Here is a 22,632-nt window from a genome sequence, read left to right on the forward strand (position 1 = left end):
CAGTTGTGTTAAATGTGTCTTGCGTGTTAAACTACAGTTACAAATAGGTGTGTTCTCTTTTTCTGCATAAAAGTTAAAAACATCGACTGAATTTTCAATTTAGTCAACTAAAATTGCTTTTTATTTTGTTGACTAAAGTTGGATTAAACCTAAAATACAACCAGATGAGATGACTATGACTAAAACTTTAATACATTTTTGTCAAAAGACTATAACTAAAACCAAATTAAAATTTCTTGTCAAAATTAACACTAATGGAAAGATATCATATCCAAGCATAAACAATTTGTTTCGTCCTTGACTGAATTCCATGCAAAATAAATGTACAGCTCTTTTTGCCCACATGTGAGGAAATTGCATTGCCTTAATATTTTTTTTTCTTACTTAACTCAATGGGCAATGCTTTCAACGCCGAAATGCAAATTTGGGGTACGACATAAAGCAGCCAACCTAACTTGAAAAACGTGTACGCTGGGAGAGTTGTAGATATTTGTACATGCATGGAAACTGGTTCTAACTTGTAATCTTTAGTCAGGATTTTAATAAAATATGTTATCCTCAACTCTATTTATGTTCCCAGTTGAGAGCCAACCTTAACCCTGGAGAACCCACGGGGTCAAATTTGGCCCCTATAAATTCTGCTACTCAAATAACAAAGACCTTTTTTTTTTCTTTTTTTTTTACAAATTTAACTTCAAAAGTCCAGAGTGCCACTTCTGACCCCTGCATGGGGCCATCTAGTGGATGAATATTGCACTTACATGAGCCAGAGTGGTGGTGACAAGATGGCTGCCAACATGCTGTTTTGTTGAGCTGGAAATCAATCCAAACAAAACCATCTTCTCAGCAAACCACCAGATGGTAAAATTGTTTTTTTTTTGTTAATCTATTTCATATCATGTTGCAGAATGCCTAGGAGTATGTTTTATATATATATTTTGATAAATTAGCAACTCTGAGCTAGTTAAAAAAAAAGGGTTAAAATTGAAAAAACATATATTTTAGTGTTCAGTGAACTTATAGCAGTCATTTAATGTATAATTCATAATTTTCCAAAGAAGAAAAGGGTTCTTGGGTTCTCCAGGGTTAAATTTTATAAATCCATAGTTCTGAGACTTTGGCATACCTCATGAGACTTTAGTATGACTTGCAAGACTCCAGCAGATTCCGCAAGACTTCAGCATATTTAGTGAAATCAGCAAATCGCGCGAGATTTCAGAATCTCACGTGAGATTTCATCTCATCTTGATACACTTGGAGCATTACGTCTCGCTTGATTTGAGCGTATCCTGCGGGATTTCAGAATACCTCGCAAGACTTCGGCTTATCTTGAGATTTCAGCATATTTTGTGAGACTCAAGCGTATTTTATAATACATTGGCGTTTATTGTGAGACTTCGTCATACCTTGCGAGACTTTAGTTTACCTCACAAGAGTGACTAAAATGTTCAAGTGTTGAGTCTATAATGAAACTCATTTTACGTAACTTGTATCCAGTAAGTAACAAATAAAAGTTTTCTGTGACAATCGATCGCGGAATAATAGCGTCAATCTGCGCAAACAATTTTTGCATGTCTTCAAAAAGTAGAGGCATTTGAGAAACCACGCTATGGGGCGGCCTGCCAGGCGTCTGACAAACACATCTCAGCACTCAGCCTCAATTAGTGTCATCCTCCTCCCGCGCCGAGCGCGGCGAAAAGCGACAAAGTATTCCGCGTCGACATCGGGCGTTTTGACACATGGACAAGCATGTGACGTTCAATTTGTAAAAGTTCCGCTCGTATGCATCCGGCACTGCTTATTTCGTAAGGTTGGGGGGGATTAAAGCCAGACAGCGGACGTGAAACATCGCAAGCCCGTCGGGGCGGGCCAGAGCAGCGAGGGGAAGCAATTGGGCCATCAATCTGCCCGTGGCAGGCCTCCATCATGGGGTAGCTCGTGTGTGCAGCGTGCCACAGCTGAATAAATACACACTTAGCTTCTGGCAGTGATGAACGGCGCACGGAAGGTGTCCAAAATGAACCCAGAAACCGCGAGAGAAGATGTACAGTAGATAGTCAATAAGTGAACATCGTCAATGTGACTTCACCTACCGCGCTTATCTTAGATCAGATAGCATCCAAAAAGCAATAAAACTCTTGCGCTGACAAATTTAAGGAGAAGCTTTCAAAAGATTGAAGGTTGACAACTCACTTGTTTGATCTTCAACCTCAGCCATCCTTCATAGTCAACACTTTAAGAAGGAGAATTATGTTTGAACTTAACAAAGATGAATCACGGTCAAAAAACGTAACAAACGGTGGCGTGGCGCAAGCCGTTCAGCCTTCAAAATAGGTCATGTCGAAGTGATTTGACATAAGTAGACCCTGAAAATTGGAAGATGTGGTAAAAGTGTAAATGAGCGACTTTTTAACTCATTCACTGCCATAAATTTATTTAAAAAAAAGATTATTAAAAATTAGGGGCGAAAGTCGATTAACATTTTTAATTGTAATTAATGGCATGACTTCACTAGTTAACTCACGATCAATCAAATTGTATATGTTCTAAATGTACAATAAAAAAATTATAGGTTTTCATACTCTTGTTAACAAAAGTGGGGAAAAAAATGATAAACTAATAGAAATAGTTCAAATGAATTTTTGACGTCTATAGCCGTCAATGGCAGTGAATGAGTTAAAATAAATGTATCTTTTTTTAATTTTTATTAATCGCTTAGCCTGTAATCGCAACTAGCCATTAGCAGCTAGCTATTAGCGGCCTTCCAAAACTACCACGGTGATTATACATAAGTTGTACCACAGGGTGCAACAAATTGCAACAGACAGACACAATCCGTCCAAGAGACATAGAAAAAACAATGACCAACACATACAGAACAGGAGTCCCACGGGTCACCTTTTACTGCTCCCTGTTTTTGTAGATGAAAAGAAAAACAACATAAGGGAGGGAAGGGGAAAAAACACCACCAGACTCAGCTCCTGTAAGGGGAGCAAAGTATGGATTGGGGGGGGGGGGGGGGACCTCAGCAAACAGTCAAGGGGAAGTCAACCCAAGAAAAAATTCTGGACAATTATATGTTATACACAGCACCAATAGTCTAAGTATGGTATTTTGGTTAATATTGTATTAGTGGAATATGAGTTATGAAGCAAAATCCAGCAGATTTTATGAATATCAGAAGGCGGCCATTTTGCCACTTGCTGTCGAGTGAAAATGACATCACAGTTGCTCAGGTCTCAGGTGACACCCAATCACGGCTCGGCTTCAGAAAACAGGTGAGCTGTAATTGGTCGTTGCCTCAGCTCTGAGCAACTGTGATGTCATCTCCAGTCGACAGCTAGTGGCAAAATGGCTGCCCCTAAGATGGATAAAAACGGCTAGATCTTGCTTCATAACTCATATTCCACAAATGTAATATTAATCAGAATGTCATATTTAGGCTAGTGAGGTCACTTATAACATATTATTGTCAAGACATTTTTAAGGTTGACTTCCCCTTGAAATATTGTAATTAGGCTGAAGTGTCACAGAATACAGAGAAGTCCTGTAACCTATGCTGGAGTCTGGCAAGTTATACTCTCAAGTCTCACAAGAGCAGCAAAAAGCTTTTTCCGGTGTGCCACGACTGAGCCTGTGTTGAGTTGTTTACAGGCAATTGAAACCTTTGAACTGACAGTGGAAACCGCTAATTACCATGATTATTTAATAGAGGTAATGACCCAGTCAGCGTATAAAGCACGTCGTCCCTCTAGCGCGGTAAATGACCAATCAGCATTTGATGAACTGATTTTCACCTCCAAGATGGTTTCATTAGTCGTGGGTGTGAGGGCTTCGATGCCGAGAAGCTGCTGTCAAGAGACACTCGGACCGGGCCTCGGCCTCCGCCGGCTGCGGCGATGGGAAATGATCTTTAGGAGGCGGGAAAGTGGAGAGACAGCTGCGAAAAAAATTAACATTGGGCATGTTTATTCATCAGTCTGTGCGAGAACATCGCGTGCGTGTGTGTGTGGCTTAGATAATGAGGTAATGGCGCTCGGCACAGTGTGACGGCGAAGGCGGGAGGGCGGCATGTGATGCGACGTGACATGAGCAGATAATTGAGCTACAGCGCTTGTGAGAGATGCAGAGCCGATGTCAGCGGGTGCCGATCGATTCTAATGTCTTTGTGTAGGGGCGAGGTGGTTTACGCGCATGGTAAACAACACCCACCGCGTAGCCCTTGACGCCACCATCGCCCGCCTACGGCATCACGTAGGAGCAGTAATTCCTGTCCTGTGTGTTTCTGGGAATAATCCAATTACTCAATTGGTCCGAAAATGAGTGTTGTTTTACTGCAAATAATCAGGGGGAAGTACATACTGTAGTTACGTAGGTTTTTCAGGTATTTGTACTTTACTTACTTTACTTTGACCCACGGGTGTCACAGCTTAGGAGTTCTGAGTCATCACTTGCTTGATTTTTCAGAAGACGTTACGGATGCACTTTTATGAATTGATTTGCTCCCAAAAACATATAAAAATGTTCTATTTTAAATATTGCCATGGTCCCAAAAACATATTTAGGCGGGTTTTTTTTTTATGCAAGACCGCATAGAAAAGGCTTTGAATGCAGTCTCTGACCTGAAGAGGTCACTTAAAGCAATGGTAGTTATTACAAAAACGGCCAGCAGGGAGCAACAGAGTGTAAGAGATTAGCCAGGGCCATGCTGCAACAAGCTCTTTCCCCAGTGTTTTAAACAGGTTTGTAAATAATGATGAAACTTAGCTATATTCTAATGCTAATTGCTGCAAAACGTAAACACATAGAAATATATATATATTTCCTGATGAGAGAAGAGACTCTAATCTTTCTTTTTGTAGGTTCCATGTTTTTATAGCAATAGAACACAATATTCTGTGGACCTTGCAAAATCAGTCAAAATCCGGTAAAACAGCCGGGAGCAAAGGGGTTTGCTTCAGTGTAAATGGCTGGGAGCGAATGAGTTAAATAGGACAGTTAAAAGACACAAGTACAGAATGAAAACACTCTCAAGGATCTTGGATCAGCTGAATGCTATATGATGAAAATACTCTTTGGTTAACCGCCAACCCGAGCTGGAGCCAGAGCTCTAGATGTCACTCACTAGGCCACACCCCTTAGAGGCACTTGTCAACATACGGATACTACAGTTTATGTGTCTTTTGGCTTAATTGCATTTTACAAATACATTTCATTTCTTTAAATTGCATGTTTGTATATCTATATTTATAGCATATTTATATTTATATAGCATAAAGTGTATCAGTGAATGAAGCCCAGGCAAGTCTAAAAGTAGGACTTCAAGATTTTTTTTGTCTCCATGTCCACTCCGTGCCTGGTCGCTTCTGACGATATAATAGCGACGATTAAGGAGACACAAAGTGGCGACATGTTCCACCTTCAAGTGCTTCCTCTTGATTGTGCAGCATTGACAAAGTATTGATTTCTTTCAAATGGGGTGGAAACAATGAAGCTGCCTGGGTAAGCCTGTCACCTGACTACAACCCAATAGAGAATGTGTTTCATTCAGTAAAGTTGAATGCAGTGTAAAGACACAAATCCCAGACATTTTTTTTAGGGAGTGAATAAATATTTCTTTTAGTGTTCCCCCCCTCCCCTCTTCTTGGTGTAACGCCAGCCCCTGAAGATAAATTCTGATCTCAATGTTCCCGTGCTGGGTGTCCTGTGTTAATCCCGCTGAAGAAACACATGCGTCCGCAGGCGGGGAAAGAAACTATGCAGACGTGCTGTCTGGTCTGGTATGGTCTATGCGATGACTGATTCAAATCATTTAGGCTTGTATTTTGTCCACGTCTACATCGGTAGGTGCTGCTGTTTTGGTTATCTCAGCTGTTAAACTCTTGCTTATCCTTGTGTCAATAATATAATATCACGCTATACTTGACTACCTACTGTAGTTTCTTAGCTGCCTAGCTACTGTCTTTCCGCCCACCTACCCGTCTACCCACCTATACCCTATTACCCACCTCTATATACATTCTTATCTACCTGTCTACCTTATTACCAGCCACCCTCCCTGCCATCCGAGATGCTCAGTGACCGCCGCATCCGCCGCCCGACTATCTAATGGAGACTAATGTGTTTGCTGCCGTTTTTCGCAAGCTCATTAGCGTGATTAATCATCTCCTTGTGTTGGGTAAACACTTTGAGCCATATTCCAATTTATTTTGGAGGGAAAATGAACCAATCACAATTAAACGCTCTGCTCTTACCACCCCCCCCCCACGCCCGCCTTTCCAGGGTCTCGTCTCATGAGAGAATTAATTTGCCATTCAGGCTTTAATGCTCAGTTTTTCCCCGCCTTGATTTAGAGGAGCCTTTTTTTCCCCTTTACAGCTTTGACCGTGCTAAGCCCTTCTGTCCTTCACGGCAATGTCACTTTTTATAGCGTGGAACATTACACCGGTGTCCGAAGTCTGACCTGGGGTCAGTTGTGGCCTGTCGTATGTTTCAAGTTGAACACTATAAGACGTCACACTGTGATGTTTAATGAAAATGTATTTATTTAACCTTTAACAAAGCCAAATAAAACCAAGTACAACAACCTTTTTTCCTTCCCACAGAGCACCTGAAGGCAGCGCTAGAGGAGTACATGGACCGGCTACCCAAAGTGCGCATCCTGAGGACCAAGAAGAGGGAGGGTCTTATCCGGACCCGGTTGCTGGGTGCCACCGCCGCCAAGGCCCAGGTCATCACCTTCCTGGACTCGCATTGCGAGGCCAATGTCAACTGGCTGCCTCCGCTACTCGGTGAGGAACGAAATGTACTTTTGATTGCGGGGACCATTTCAGTTATGTTGCTAACCAAAACAGCAGCACAGAAGCAAAGCCAAAAAAATAGAGAGTTATGTGGAGATGGCATCTTTAGTGACTAGCGTTCCAGTAGATTCTTCTAAGGGGGTGCACCATTATGGCCAAAATGACCATCACGATTATTTTGACCAATATTGAGTGAATGTGTAGCAGACAGACAAAATTAAAAATTGCCAGCCATCAGGTAAACTTGCCTGTGTATACTTAAAAAAAATTAAAACCAGAAAAAATGGTCGCTTACCTGGACTTTAGTTTAACTTGACCTGTCACTGACCTAGTAAGTACATTTTCACGTGTTGTCATTGTCTCAGACCGAATCGCCCAGAACCGGAAGACGGTGGTGTGCCCGATGATCGACGTGATCGACCACGACAACTTCGGCTACGACGCGCAGGCGGGCGACGCCATGCGCGGTGCCTTCGACTGGGAAATGTACTACAAGCGAATCCCCATCCCCGCCCGGCTGCAGAAGGACGACCCCAGCGAGCCCTTTGAGTAAGCGATGCATTTCGTATGAAATCGAATCGGAAAACAGATCCCAACAATAACCTTTCAAATGTGCACTTTTGAGGCATTTCTGGGCTTTTTTTTGATTATCTGGACAGCGTGACAGCTGTGGTCGCCCCGGCGCATACGTGGAACGCCGGCTGACAACGAGACAAGGTCACTCTGATAAAAATGTCGCCTTTTCTGTCCTATTGACGTCTGGGAAATAAGTCTCCTGACACAAGGATGCGGGCTTGAGGGGGAGGATGGCTGACATTGCAGCAGGCGTACAGTGGGGCTGCCGTTCTCAAAACAGGAAAACATTGACTTCTGATTTGTACACAATGTGTGCGCAGAGGAAAAATGCAAAAAGAAATACACTAAATATTTTCCATTTAACGGTCATACAAGTGTGAAAAATAACCACAAACCCAGTCAAACCCAATTTTCAAACACAAATTTAAAACCCAAACGTTTAACCAGGTTTAAAGACCTGATTTGAAAACTAAGCCTAAGATTGAAACAGTAATTCACCACCTTACTCAGATTTGAAACCGTAATTTGAACCCAAACCCAACGCTAATTTGAAACTCTAACACAGGCTTGAAGCCCTAATATGAAGTCCAAATCCTGGTTTGAGATTCTAATTTGAAACCCAAACCTGATGTTAAAACCTTACTTTGAAATCCAAACCCTTTTTCAAGCTACTAGCCTGGTTTGAAACCATAAATTGAAACCCCAGCCCTGCCTTGAAACACTTAAATTAAAAAGCAAAAACTCTCTTAAAATCGTAATTTGAAACTCAACTGGTTTCATTTAACACCGGCTTGCATGAGCGTCACGAGCAGGCTAACCGTGCAGTCGATATGAGCGCCGCTTTGTCATGAGCATGCGTCGCCGCGGGGACCCCACAGGCCGATCGTCTGCACCAGCTCGTGCCTTTAATTGAGCCTCCTCAGGGACCACTTTGGCCAGAGCGGAGTACCTGCCGGAAGACGCCGACGCCTGATGAAACGCACGTAACCATGGCAACTGCCTGTAGGATATAAAGGATGCTCTGCTTTGTGTGTTTACGATAACCGACCATGAAAAACGTAGAGACAAGCAATTGTGAAGATTTGTGGAAACTGCATCCACACAAGCTTGGAATCTGAATTTGAAACCTAACCCCTGGTTTCAAACCCTAAGCCAGGATTGTAATACAAACTTGAAATCCAAATGCAGGTTTCAAACCTTAAGTTATGCTTGAATCCCTCATTTATAACACAAGCACTTGTTTCAAGCTCTTAGCCGAAAACCCTAAATTTCGAAACCCAAGCCCTGACTTAAAACCCTAAACCTGACTTGAAACCCTAATTTTCCTGGTTTGACACTCAACCTCTAGTTAAACCTAATTTGAAACCAAAACTTTTACATTTTCCCTTCACTTTGTCACTTTGTCCCCACTGCTAAATACTAAAGCTAGCATCCTGCGGGGTTCAAGTGGAACGTGGCAAGTTGAGCTTCAGCAATCAATCGAGGAAGTTGGCGGGACTTTGAAGTGAAGTTGCGGGAGCACCTGCTTCGCTCATTTGTGCGTTCAGGTGTAGCGGCGGGCACAAACAATAGCACGCAAGAACTAGCTAACAAGGTGTGGGTCGCGACTGGCAAAAGCTGCGGCGTGTTAATTGCTTCCTACACTCTTCAAAGCTGCTTTCTATCTGGAGGCAACAGTCGCTCATGCTCGCCCCCGGAGGAAACACAGCACTCGCACTCTTGCCCTCAAACACAATTTTAAGATCTTTTGCCAGAGTGCGTGTTTTTGTAGATGCTGAGCCCACTAAAGAGCACAATGATTAAATAATCGGGCTGCGTGTGTGTAATGTGTGCCTTTTTGTGTTGCAGGTCTCCAGTAATGGCAGGCGGGCTGTTTGCCGTGGACAGGAAGTGGTTCTGGGAGCTAGGAGGGTACGACCCTGGCCTGGAGATTTGGGGAGGAGAACAGTACGAGATCTCTTTTAAGGTAAAATCTACTATGGCCTACTACCTTGACTTTAACTCATTCCCTGGTCAAAAATTCATTTGAACTAATTCTATTAGTTTAACCTTTTTTCCCACTTTTGTTAACAAGAGTTAACAAGAATTGTTTTTTTTTTTTTTTTTTTTTTTTTTATTGTACATTTAGAACAGATGAAATTTGTGATTAATCGTGAGTTAACTAGTGAAGTAATGCGATTAATTACAATAAAAAAAAATAATAATCACCTGTCGCCCCTAATTTTTAATAATCTTTTCTTTTTTCTTTTTAAATCGCGTCAGGCGATTACAATTTTCAGTTGTTATTAATCATATGACTTCAATAATTAACTCACGATTAATCACAAATTCTATATCTGTTCTAAATGAACAATTTAAAAATATATTTTTTTTTTAGGTTTTCATACTCTTATTAACAAAAGTGTAAAATTAATAGAAATAGTTCAAATTAATTTTTTACGTCTATAGCCGTCAATGGCAGTGGATTAATTAAAAAAAAAAAGTCTCAATTTAGGAGTTTTTCTAATTACCACCTGCCGCTTGATCCATAGCCAGCAGTTTCAAACACTAACCCAAGCTTGGAACTCTAATTTAAATATCAAACCCTGACTTGAAACCAGCCCTACCGACATAAAAGACTTTTTTTTAGGCCGATGCTAATTCCTTTATTTTGCAGGGAATAAAATTCTGATAGCTAATGAATCAGATGATAATTTAAAAAAATACATCCACTGAACAGCATTTACTGTTTCTTGAGAAAGTAAGATTATATCGGACAAAACTCCGTATTTTGAAAAGCGCTAAAAACAGCTGATATAATCGGTCGGCCCTATTACGCAAACGCTGCTTTGAAAGCCTAACCCAGGAAAAAGAAAAAAGATAACGTGGCGCAGAAATTGCTCAGTTTCCACACTTGTTCCTAAAATTCACAAATCGAGCATTTTCAAGTATCAGACCAATTGATGACCTCTGTGTTAAAAGCTCTTTTGATTAGATTTTTCTGCCCGGCCGTCGCCAATTAAGTTCGAACGTTTAGCTAGCGCCAGCTGCGTAGCGCTTAAGTCTACTTAGCCCCGCGATATTCAATTTGGCTTGCTATCTTTATGAAGATCCCCATTAGCTGATAGGCTTCTCGCTAACGTTCTCCTGAGGTGAGGAGATTAGCGGGCTCTCCCGCTAATCCCGACAAACCCCGAGACGCAGTCACTGGCTCCGAACGCAACGGCCTCCATTCAGAGATTTTGCCAGCGTGCCGGCGATGAGAACCACGAGCCTTACACGCTCACACCGCCAGATAACGTCACCACTTGAAACCGGCCGGAGAAGTCGTGCGGAATACTTGGCCAATTAGCCAATTAATACTCAGCAAACAAATGCCCTTAATCTGTTTTAGTGCCCCCAAAAACACAAACAGAAATTTTTAAACATGTTTCTGAATTAAAAGCGGGTGACGTAACGTCGTCAGACTGGCCGTCCATTCCGACACAAATGAACGTGTCCGCCAATGCGGGCGAGTGCATGTGGGGGGGCGTCAACTAGAAGCGATTGATTGCCGTTCATGTTCTGCTGCCTGCCGCCATGCTATTATTATTATTTAAAAAATAATAATTTCAAATAGAACAAGAAGTGATTGGACATCCCTTACTTTATGTTTTATTTAAAGACTCAAACACAAGCAGAGACTAGAGACCGAGTCCGCTTTCTGAGCCCAGAGTTTGTCTTGCAGCTACATCTTTTATTCATGCACCAGTGTATGCGTGTGCAGTGCAGTGCTAATGTTAACACAGCCACGCTGTTACTGCTCATGCTGAAATCCCATTTGCAGCCTGACTTGAAAACTCTTCATTTGGAATCCAAATCCCGACTTGAAACTCCTTCATTCCAAACCCCAAATAGAAACCCTAACTTGAAACCATAACCCAGGCTTGATATGCTCATTTGAAATTCAAACCCTGGCTTGGAACCCACATTTTAAACCTTAGCATACGATTGAAAGACTCATTTGAAACCCAAATTCTGACATGAAATTGCAGTTTGAAAACCAAAAACATAACTTGAAAACAATTGAGGCTTTAAACCCAACATAGAAACCCTCACTTGCAACCATGACACTGGCTAGAAACCCTAACTTCAAACCACACTTGAAAACCTAATTGGAACCCAAATTCTTAAATGAAACCCTAACCCAGGCTTGAAATCCGAAATAAATACCTTTCCTTGAAATCATGAGCCAGGCTAGATACCCTAATTTGAAACCTAAACCCTGTCTTGAAACCCTAACTTGTAACCCTCAATCGAATTCATAACCAAAGCTTGGAACTTAATTTTGAAACCCAAACACTTGCATAACTCCCATTTGAACCCCAAACCTTAAATTGAAACCCTAGCAATAATTTAAAATCCAAACCACGGCTCGGCAACCTACCAACCTCTTTTTGAAACCCCAACCCTAACTTTGGCTAAAGTTTAATTTAAAACCCAAACACACTTAAAACTTTAATTTGAAACCCAAATATCCTTACTTGGAACCCCTACTTCTGTTTGAAACTTTAGCCAAGCTTGAAACTCGAATTTGAAACGCAAACTGTCTCCCGACAGTTGTGGATGTGCGGCGGCCGCATGGAGGACATCCCGTGCTCCAGGGTGGGACACATCTACAGGAAGTACGTCCCCTACAAGGTCCCCGGCGGGATCAGTTTAGCCAAGGTAACGAACGCTTCACACCTCACGCAGGTTTCGACGTACTGTGCCGCGTAACCAGCCCGTTTCCCGCCCTTCCAGAACCTGAAGCGCGTGGCCGAGGTGTGGATGGACGAGTACGCCGAGTACGTGTACCGGCGCCGGCCCGAGTACCGCCACCTGTCGGCGGGCGACATGACGGCGCAGAAGGAGCTGAGGAGCCGCCTGGCGTGCAAGAACTTCAAGTGGTTCATGAGCGAGGTGGCCTGGGATCTGCCCCAGCACTACCCGCCCGTGGAGCCCCCCGCCGCTGCCTGGGGCGAGGTAGGGTGGTCTTAACTCCATTCCGCTATCCAGGGGTCTGCAACCTGAGGCTCTGGAGTCACATGTGGCTCTTTAGTCTCTCTCATGTGGCTTCCTGTGGAGCTCTAAAAAAAAAAACTTAGTATAAATTATGTTTTAAATACATATGTATCTTTATTTTTAGATAAAATATTATTTAAATAAAGAAATAATTTCAATAAAAAATGAATAATTAAATATTTTAAAAAATTCTGTCCAAATTTTAAAGTTGTCAGAAAAAGAGTGATGAAAAGTAGATGAAAAAGTTTTTAAAATTACCTAAAAATTTCCCCAAAAAAAGAGGAAAAGCAGAAAATTACCATAAAATGTCCATGAAATTGCCTAAAACAGTCAGAAATTTATTTCTTTTTTAAAAGACAGAAAACAAAATGTTTAATATATTATAAAATGTCCCAAAACGAGAAGAAGAAGGAATCCCGAAACTTACCATGAAATGGCCACAAAATTATCCCAAAAAATCGATTGCAAAAAAAGGCAGAAAATAAGTTTTAAAAAATTGCCATAAAATGTCCAAAGAGGGAGGAAGAGGCAGCTAATTACCATATATTCATAAAATTGTCAAAAATGTAAAAAATATAACAGAGGCAGAAAAGTTTAAAAAAATATATATGAAAAACGAAGCACACAAAATTACACTTTTTTTTTTAAATAAATAACAAAACGGAAGATTAAAGGTGGAAGAAAATTAATCTCATGGATGCTGCATATTTTTCCTGTATGGTGTAGCTCAAATTCGCACTGTCTTGGGCCCTCAGTACATTAGACTAACACTAACACACTGTTTCCTTTATCACAATCTTCAAATGTTTTATGGTTTCAGACAGATTTGTGATCATTTATTTGGCCTAAAATGGCTCTTTTGGTATGATACTGTCTTCCTGTTTTCTCCGCAGATCCGCAACGCGGGCAGCGGCATGTGCATGGAGGTCAAACATTTTGTGTCGGGCAGCCCCGTGCGCCTGGAAAACTGCGCTAAAAGCCGCGGCGACGTGGCCTGGAGTCACGGACAGGTGAGACACTCCAGACGAGCCGAATTCTGGCTTCCTCGTTTGCGGCTAAATTGGCTTTGGACGCGCAGGTGTTAACGCTGGGTTGGCGCGAGGACATCCGCGTGGGCGACCCGGTGCACACCAGGAAGGTTTGCCTTGACGCCGTCTCGCACAGAAGCCTCGTCACGCTCTACGACTGCCACGGCATGAAAGGAAACCAACTGTGGCGCTACCGAAAGGTCCGCTTGGAGAGTAGCGCTGTTTCCACTCATGTTTGACATACTAGCAGTGGATTTTTTTTTACTCATTACTCGTGATTTATTTCTTTAAAATGAACCCTCAGGATAAGAGCTTGTACCACCCGGTGAGCAACAGCTGCGTGGACAGCAGTCCCGGCGAACGGCGCGTCTTCATGAACGCGTGCGACGCATCTTCGCTTAGTCAGCAGTGGCGCTTCGAGAGGACCAATGCCACCGTGCTGGAGCGCTTCAACCGCGGCACCGATTGACGCCACCCCCGCATGGTGTGTTCAGAATTACAGTAAACTCCCATTTACAGTACGTTCCAGACCCACTTCTTCACTCAGAGATCAAGTTTACTATAAAACTAACACATAAACAAAAGAGAATTATTTGGCCTAATGAAAGTCCCGTAGCTTAATGCTAACCTATAATGTGAATCCTTATAGACAGGCTAATGGAAATTAGCGTAGATGTTATGGTAATTATAAACAAACAAACAGAACTGGGTCTGGAACGTATCCCCTGCGATAAACAGGGGTTTGCTATGCCTTAAATTATTATTTTTTATTTTTTTTTTTCTGGAGAGCTCAGTATTGTTTATTCGGTAATTTTACCGATTTGGCATGTCATCATCATTGCTCTCCCTTTTTATTTATTTATTTATTTTTAAAAACATTTTTTTATTTTGTATGTGGGTGCGTGTGTGCGTGCGAGCCTTAAATTGTTAAAGCGGTGAGCTGATCTTACCTGGTCTTTGCACAGATGAAAAAAACAAAAGCCGAATAACGAGCTGTTTGACGAACAGTCGTGGAAAAGGCACGGCCAGGGGGCCGCTCGGTCCGACAGGTGATGACGACATCAAGAATCCAATCTCGCCGTGAGAGCTTGAGACCAGGAAGAAGGTAAGAGCACGCAAGATTTTAAAAAGTAACAAAAATAAAGGCCTTACTCAAATAATAGTAAAATAAAGTAAAAACAACTGTCCCCTAGTCTCATATTTGTAACCAGGTGTGTCATCCTGTTACCTAAAATAATTAAATGCCTCTCTCAAATAAAATCCATCCACTTTTTGTCCCTGGGTGCATTGTCACCTTATAACAAATAAACACCTCCCTCAAATAAATGCCTCATTTTGTCCCTCAGTTTAACAAAAATGGCAACAAATGTGTACCTTAGTTCCTCAAATAATTTGCACCTACTTAGCCATCATGTCTGCATTAGTTATTGGGTGTGTCATCCACTTAACCTACAATAAACGCCTACCTCAAATAAATGTCCCTGTTTTGATCGGGGGGGGGTAACAGGCAGTAACAGCAATTATGTGATCCACACACGTACATAAAAAACTAAACTGAGTCCATTTGGACTAACCTAAAACAGAAGTACTTATCCTGACGCCAAGAAAGAAGGCGCCGGTGTCACTCCTTTGAGAAACCCAAAAATCATGACCCCTTATAAGCAAACTTGTGAAAAGTAACACGAGGTTCAAATTTTCTAGCGAGTGCATACGGGACAAAATCCCCGGAATTAACAGCGCCATCTGTTCCCAGGTGGTCCCGGAGCGGGGCGGCTGGTTCCCCGAAGACCCTCCGAAGAAGTTTGCTGTCTTTTAAAGCGCCGGTCCAAATGTTTGGAGAACTCTCTCTGAAAAAACTCTCGGTTTCTAACGGACGCTCCTCAGTGTTTTCTTCGACCGCCGCCTTTGAACTCTCATTTCGCCGAGGAGACGTGTTGAGAGGACATTTTATATTGTCTCCAATAAAGAGATTGCTTTGTAGGCGGCTTGTTTCTGCTTTCATGTCAAAAGTACTCACGCATGTACAAGGAAAAGAAAAATGAAGGCGAAAAGCCAACGTACAATTGTTTACTCAGATACAGTTGTTTACAAAAAATATTAAGTTATTTATTCAAGCATCCAAGTGTAGACACAAACATACAATTGTTGACAGCAATTAATAAAAAAATAAAGTTGTTTACATAAAGATACAATTGCAATTACAGCATACACACAACAAACATAAACAATTGTTCCCTATCACTTGGAGCAGCTTATGACAACATGAGCCACATGCTGCTTCACCAATCTGGAAAACATACCCACAACAAAGCAGGAGCGTGAAAGCGGTCTTGAATTCCAAAGGATTCCCCGAGTGGCGGTCCGAGTAATTAGCGGCATGCAGCTTCTCCACGGCGTTGTCACGGCCTGACGGGAGATCACCGGAACCCGCTTTTCACGTATGCACTCAAATCCTTCAACACGCCTCGCTGTGTTCAAAGCAGCGCCACGGGAACACTTTTAACCGCGACACGTTAGCGCAAAGCCGTTTTTGAAGTCAGCTCATGGCTCTTTTTGTATGACTTTTTTTTTTCAAATATGGTGCAAATCATGTTTTTAGGAATATTTTAGCACCCTTTTTTCTCTGTCACTATTTTTATTTTTTTTTTCTTTTACAGGAAGTCAGCCATTTTGGTTCCAAGCGGGTCAATTGAGACCAACTTCTCGCGATATTGTCCGATCATGTTCAAGTTTTAGTCATGATGGCAAAGTTTGGTGAATTGCTGTTATAAAACATGAAAAGCACCTGTATATGTATAAAGGCAAAAATGGCTTTACAGTAATTGCCTTTGAGACACGCCTGACGTGTGTGACTGTGAAATCAGAGTGTGTGCGTAGATCATTTCAACATCTGCTTCTTTACGTCATGAATCATTAGCGCTAACTACACAGAGCAACATACTTTTTCTGCACACGTCACACAGATGGAACGGCCAGATTTATGCACTACGTCCAAGCAGTTGACTGACAGCGTGTGTGTGTGTTAAAGATGGCACTCTGGCATGTGCAGTTGTATGGACGCTTATCCTGAGATGATCAGTCAACTCCTCTGTGCCTACTTTGGCTCGTGAGGTCCGAATTTTATGAAGAAAAAGGTTGTTATAATATGATGAGATTTTATTGTATATAATTTTACAATAAAATGGTTAATATACAAATGTATTATAGCACAAGGAAAAATATGTAAAAAAATTAATTAAGAATTTTATTTTGTAATTTCATGAGATAAAGTCAAAATAGGACCATTAAAAAGATGGGTAACTTGACAATAAATAAAGTTGTAATATTACAATAACAAAAAATATGTTCTGAGACTAAAGTCCATGAAGTTTTAAGTTTTCAGAAACAGCTCAAATTTAATGAAAATAAACAAGATAAATAAATAATACAATTTTACTTAAAATTACAATACAAATTGGTAATTTTATGAGAATGAAGTAATGAATGAAAAAATTTGATGTAAGTCAAACTTTTACTAACAAATTAAGTTAAATGTTATAAGAAAAATACTGTAGATAATTTTATGAGAATAAAAGTGCAATACTGTAAGAAGAAAGCTAATTTTTTCCAAATTATTTGCAATATTTTGAGAAAAATCTACAAGTTAAAATTTCACAAGACAAAAATTTATTTGCAATTGTATGTTACTAGTTGTCATCATTTTCCAACATTATTAAGAGAGTAATTATTATATGATAAAAAGTTGTTAGTATTTAGATGGGGAAAAAAACGGATTATTTGAATAATTACATAATATTAAGGTAAAAAAAAGAAAGAAATATTTTGAATCGTTACAAGAAAAAGATGTGGTTTTATGGGAACCAATATCTAAATATTACAATGGAAACATTTCATATTCTTGGAAAAAATATAATTTTATGAGAAAATTGACAACGTATTGAGGGGGAAAATGCCTATATTTTGCCAAAATTGTGTACAAAAAAAGTCATTTCATCCTAATAAAGTTGTCGTATTTCAATTGTTTTCATTTTTATAATATTACACCCACAATTGTTAACATGGGACCGAGAGTAACTTTGCTTGACGAGCCGCATGCTGCTTCACCAAAACATTATCTCTTTGATCTGTGCGGCCCAATTTGTTTTACTTTTTAGGCCTAACCAAATGTCTACATTTCCATTCCATTTAATAATAAATCACACCAGTGAGATGATTTCTTGTCATCCTCCACCTGAGCTCCCACCGAGCTAACCCGCTAACAATTGGTGATGAGGGATTTCATTCCATATTCCGCTTGCATGACGCCGCCGTCGCACCACGGGGAAATCGGACATCCATTGCGGAAGCTCCCGGCTTTGCTTGATCCAAATTAAATTCCGCCGGCATATTTTCCGCCGCTTTGTACTTCCCCCGACACCTCTGAATAGAGAGACCAAAAAAAAAATAGCAGAAAGAAATCCCTGGAAAGCAAACTCTGAACTGAGTTTCACTCGCGTCCTCGGAGAGTTGCGCAAAAAGATAACGCGAGAAGAAAAACAAAAGTTTGTTCAAAAAGATTTTGCCTCTCTGACTGGAATCACAAATTGAAGGTGAATGAAAGTCAATTGCATGAGCATGACAAGCTTTTATTATTAATATATTATATAATTATATAATATGTTTTATTTTAACACAGCTTTTGGGGAATTTTATCAGTAAATAGTAAAGAAAGTTCACATAACTAATCGTCTCACAGCAAATCAAAAAACAAATCAGCGCTTGTCTTTCTCAGACACGTGAGGAGAAATAACGACTCCGCGAATGGACTCTGAGTCAAAATGTCCGATGGATTTGTACGTGTCGACTCAACCGAGGGCGATTAGCCCGGAGCCCCCCACGCAATCCGATATATTGATCGGACAGTCGTGATGTGTGGGCGTGTGCGCGCTGCTCAATACTGCAGTACTTTGAAAAGATGAGAGAAAAGCTCATATGTGGACATTGTGCCTTTTCTGGAAAATGACTATTCACGTTATTAATTGGCTGAAATTAATTATTGTTTGTTATTAATAGGCCATTCTTACTGTAGACAGCAGGCAGACTGTTGTGCTAAAATGTAAACGTTCTTTCCAATTTATGACTTTATTCTCGTCATAAAAGAATTGTGACATTATTTTCACAACAATTTCAGCATAATTTTCTTTCTCAGCAATTTTACTAAACCAAACTACAAACATTTTCCAAAAATGAAACAAAATAGTATTTAAAAAAAAAAGTGGGTTCTAGAAGGACTGGAGTGACTAGTTTTGTTCTAAAAAAGTCTATAGGGGGCTTTAGTAAGATGTCGAGTTGGTATGTAGGTTCTGAAAGCTCATTCGGGGTTCCAGAAGGTGACTTGTGGGTTATAGAAGCTCACATTTCAGACCCTTGTAAAAGATTAATCCTAGGTTGTAGAAGCTTACTAGTGTTCTAGAAGGTCATTGTAGATAACTAGTGGATTCTAGAAGCGCACCAGGATTTTTAATGCGTTGTAGGAGTGACGAGTAGGGTCTAGCTCCCAAGTTCTAGAAGGCAGTGGAAGGGGACTACTTAGTTTTAGAAGGTCAATGCATGAGTCTAGAAAGTGTCACTACTAGGTGCTAGAAGCTCACTGGGACGTTCTAGAAGGCAATAGAAAGTGACTGAAGGGTTCTAGGGGCTTGTAACAGGTGACTAGTAGGTTCTAGGAGCTTTTTCTGGTGGTTATAGACGCTTGTAGAAGGTACTACTTGGTTCTTGATGCTACTCAGTCTTTTATAAGAGGACTCGTGGGTTCTAGCTTACCAGAGGGTTCTAGAAGCTCACTTGGAGGTTCTAAAAGGCCATGGAGGATTTTATTTGGGTCTCGAAGCTCAATGCAAGGTTTTATTAGATGGCTGCTAGGTTCTAAAAGCATCCTACATGATTCTAGAGGCTATTGAAGGTTACCAGAGGGTTCTAGAAGCTCACTTATAAGTTCTAAAAGGCCATGGAGGGTAACAATTTGGTTCTCGAAGCTCAATGCAAGGTTTTATTATGTGGCTGCTAGGTTCTAAAAGCACCCTACATGATTCTAGAGGCCAGTGAAGGTTACCAGAGGGTTCTAGAAGCTCACTTGGAGGTTCCAAGAGGCCATGGAGGATAACTATTTGGTTTTCGAAGCTCAATGCAAGGTTTTATTAGGTGGCTGCTAGGTTCTAAAAGCACCCTACATGATTCTAGAGGCCATTGAAGGTTACCAGAGGGTTCTAGAAGCTTCCTGGCCATGGAGGATAACTATTTGGTTTTCGAAGCTCAATGCAAGGTTTTATGAGGTGGCCTCTTGGTTCTAAAAGCTCCCTAGATGATTCTAGAGGCAGTGGAAGGTTACCAGTGAGTTCTAAAAGCTCACTTGGGCATTGGAGAATCTTACTAGTTGGTTCAAGAAGCTCACTGGAGACAGTTGTAGAAATATGGTCCTTGTGTTCTAGAAGCTAGATAGGGTCTTTTAGCTAGTGACTTGTTGGTATTAAAGCTCATTAGAGGGTTCTAGAAAGCTGCAGGAGGTGACTACTAGGTTTTAGATGGTCATTGGAGTATCAGTAGAGTATAACGGGATCAGTAGGTTCAAGAAGCATACTAGAGGGTTCTTGAGAGCAACTGGTAAGATGCTTTAGAAAATCCCAATTTTCTCACGGCTTCATTTACGCTAGTTTATTTGAACACAAAGCTCTTGCACTGTTGTTTGAATGGCAACAGGTTGCTAGCTAAACGGGTTCCATTCCATTTGGCGGAAGAGTATTTAATTGTTCTGCTTGTCAATATATGTAATTGACATAGATATATCATTTGTAGTAAATAAATATGAATTTCAGACCAATTAAATAAAATGAAATGATTTCACCGGGAACCACAGCCCCAGGGAAGCGCACCTAGCATTAGCGTAGCGCCCCAGCACACAGTTCACCTCTAATATCCTCGGCGGGTTGACGCAGGTTAAAAGAATTGAATATCTGGCAGCTGGCGGCCAATAGATCTTCGACATGTCCGACGTTGCCCCGAGCTAATAGAACAAGCTCGCCCAAATCCCCAGACTGTGAAATTAGCATAAGCGAATGTGGCTTAGCAATTCAATGGTGTCGTCTCCACTCACAGTCAAGAAGAAGCACAAAGGCTCGCTCTCAATTTATGGGCCAGAATAGCTCATTACTCACCAAAAGCATACTTTATCATCTTTAGACACAAATATGACACTAAAATCTTCGTGAGAAGACGCTACAAACTAAGGTAAAAATAACTGAGCGCTTCGTTGAGGCATGGGGCTAGTTAGACATGTGGAACATCAGAATCATAGGCGCTATAAATTCAGATAAATTCAGAATTTTCATATAAATGTTCCTTATATTGTCTCCATAGTGTGTATAAAAATTGTATTTTCAAGCTAAAATGAAAATACCATAAAATAAAATATTGCTGGTTAAAATAACGCAACCGTAAATCCTCCAAAAGCTGTGCTGGTTAAAAATAAAACACTTGTAAAAACCTACAGTTGCGAAGAATTCATTCCAAAAACACCAAAATTGGTACAAACATTGACACTTGTGTAGGTACGAAATCTAATTACGTAAAACTCACGTAATAAAAAAAATGGCTGTAAATCCCACAAAAGTTGCACACATGCTAAGCATTTGTCAACATAATCCAATAATATCAAATCCTCCTATAGATGACCTTATTTCTATACTTCTACTTCTAGTGTTGAACAAACAGCATGAAATCATTCGGGATTCCCTTCTTTTGATAAAAAAAAACAAAAAAACAACATGCCAAGAAGGAAACATTCCAGTTTTTTTTTTTTTTTTCAGATTCGTACCTGCATGCTGACTGCCAAAACGTATCACGCATTCCTTCTGTCTGCTTTTCCGTGGAGACGCGCTCTCGAAAAAGAGAGAGAGGCATGCGAGCACTTTGTGTTGTCAGCTTTCTTACGCATCCGCGGGGGCATGAAAAGGTCCACATCGCTCGGCGTTATCACGTTACGGCGCCGTATACCAGCCGCACATTTTTCACATCTGATTTCATATGATGACATTTGACATGAAAGAGAAGCTACGAAACAAATTTACAAACTTGTAAATAAACAATGAAACTTCAAGCTGTTAGCAGTGCATTCTCCAACAAATAAAAGATTCACAAATAAATTAATGTATACAACAAAATTTAAAGGAAAAAAACTAAAGAAAAAAATTGCGACCGTTTGTCTTCTTTTTAGTGCAGTGCTTCATTAATTGTTTGTCTTCATTATAGGAAAATCCACATGAATTGCTTATTTTCTTTTTAGCAAAGATAAACATTCATAATTTGTCTTCTTTTTGGAAAAGTGTTACAATATTTTTTTTTAGAAAGGCAATCCTAATTTTGTTTTCCTTTTAATAGAGTGATTATAGAAAGAATATAAAGTTAAGAATGGGTCTTCTTTTTAGGAAAGAGTTACATTAATTGTCTTCTTTTTTAGGAAAGTCAATAATAATTTTAATTTATTTTTAATAGAGTGATAATAGAAAGAAGAGAAAGTTGTTGTCTTCCTTTTAGTCAAATGCAACATTGATAGTTTTTCTTTGGAAGAACGTTCAGCATTGAGAGTTTGTTTTCTTTTTAGTAAAGAGCAATCAATAGTTTGTCATCCTTTCAAAAAAACAACAAAAAAACAACAACAGTTTTCTTTTCAAGGCAGATCACTATTGATGGTTTGCCTTCTTTTTAGGAAAATTATCGCTAATTTTGTTTTCCTTTTAATAGAGTGCGAATAGAAAGTCAATTGTAACACTACTGCAACAAATCCGGACAGCAGCGCATGTATTAACAATTATCATTCATAGCGTTGCGCTAAAACATCCAAGCTATTTATTTAAGATAAATCTTGTGGCCCTCTGATTTCCTTTCCCCGGCTGCCTCCAAATAAAGCCACCCCCACCCCGCCCACTCCCTCCCCCACCCCGTGGCTGAAGAGCATCTGTTTGCACGGATAAGATTGGAGCGACATTGCGAGTCTCCTGTCATCGGGCTCATTGCAAAAGACGTCGGCGGCAATGGCGTACGTGCCGACGTACACCCCCCACCCACCCCCAACACACCCCTACCATTCCTGCAGAAACCTGCACTCGCCCAGATAGGAAGTGACAGCTGCATAAATGACTGTTGATTTTTTTTTTCTAGTTTTATTTATTTAT

The 22,632-nt window shown here is 40.6% G+C and overlaps 1 protein-coding gene across 3 annotated transcripts in view; it reads left to right on the forward strand.

The window, feature by feature from the left end:
- Positions 1–15,406, forward strand: part of LOC144036613 (polypeptide N-acetylgalactosaminyltransferase 10-like) — a 32,796-nt gene extending 17,390 nt beyond the window's left edge. The window contains exons 5-14 of one of the 3 annotated variants that reach the window (XM_077547387.1): positions 6,606–6,791; positions 7,166–7,349; positions 9,225–9,342; positions 11,910–12,062; positions 12,138–12,359; positions 13,292–13,408; positions 13,477–13,626; positions 13,731–13,910; positions 14,392–14,531; positions 15,180–15,406. In XM_077547387.1, the coding sequence (XP_077403513.1) occupies positions 6,606–6,791; positions 7,166–7,349; positions 9,225–9,342; positions 11,910–12,062; positions 12,138–12,359; positions 13,292–13,408; positions 13,477–13,626; positions 13,731–13,895 (1,295 nt within the window). In that variant the 3' untranslated portion in view covers positions 13,896–13,910; positions 14,392–14,531; positions 15,180–15,406. Of the gene's footprint in view, positions 1–6,605; positions 6,792–7,165; positions 7,350–9,224; positions 9,343–11,909; positions 12,063–12,137; positions 12,360–13,291; positions 13,409–13,476; positions 13,627–13,730; positions 13,914–14,391; positions 14,532–15,179 lie in introns of those variants that run through there. The other 2 variants (XM_077547390.1, XM_077547388.1) reach the window with 2 other exon arrangements.
- Positions 15,407–22,632: the final 7,226 nt, after the last annotated feature.

This window comes from Vanacampus margaritifer, chromosome 16, assembly GCF_051991255.1.
Source record: "Vanacampus margaritifer isolate UIUO_Vmar chromosome 16, RoL_Vmar_1.0, whole genome shotgun sequence".
In the NCBI taxonomy this organism is placed as follows: Eukaryota; Metazoa; Chordata; class Actinopteri; order Syngnathiformes; family Syngnathidae; genus Vanacampus; species Vanacampus margaritifer.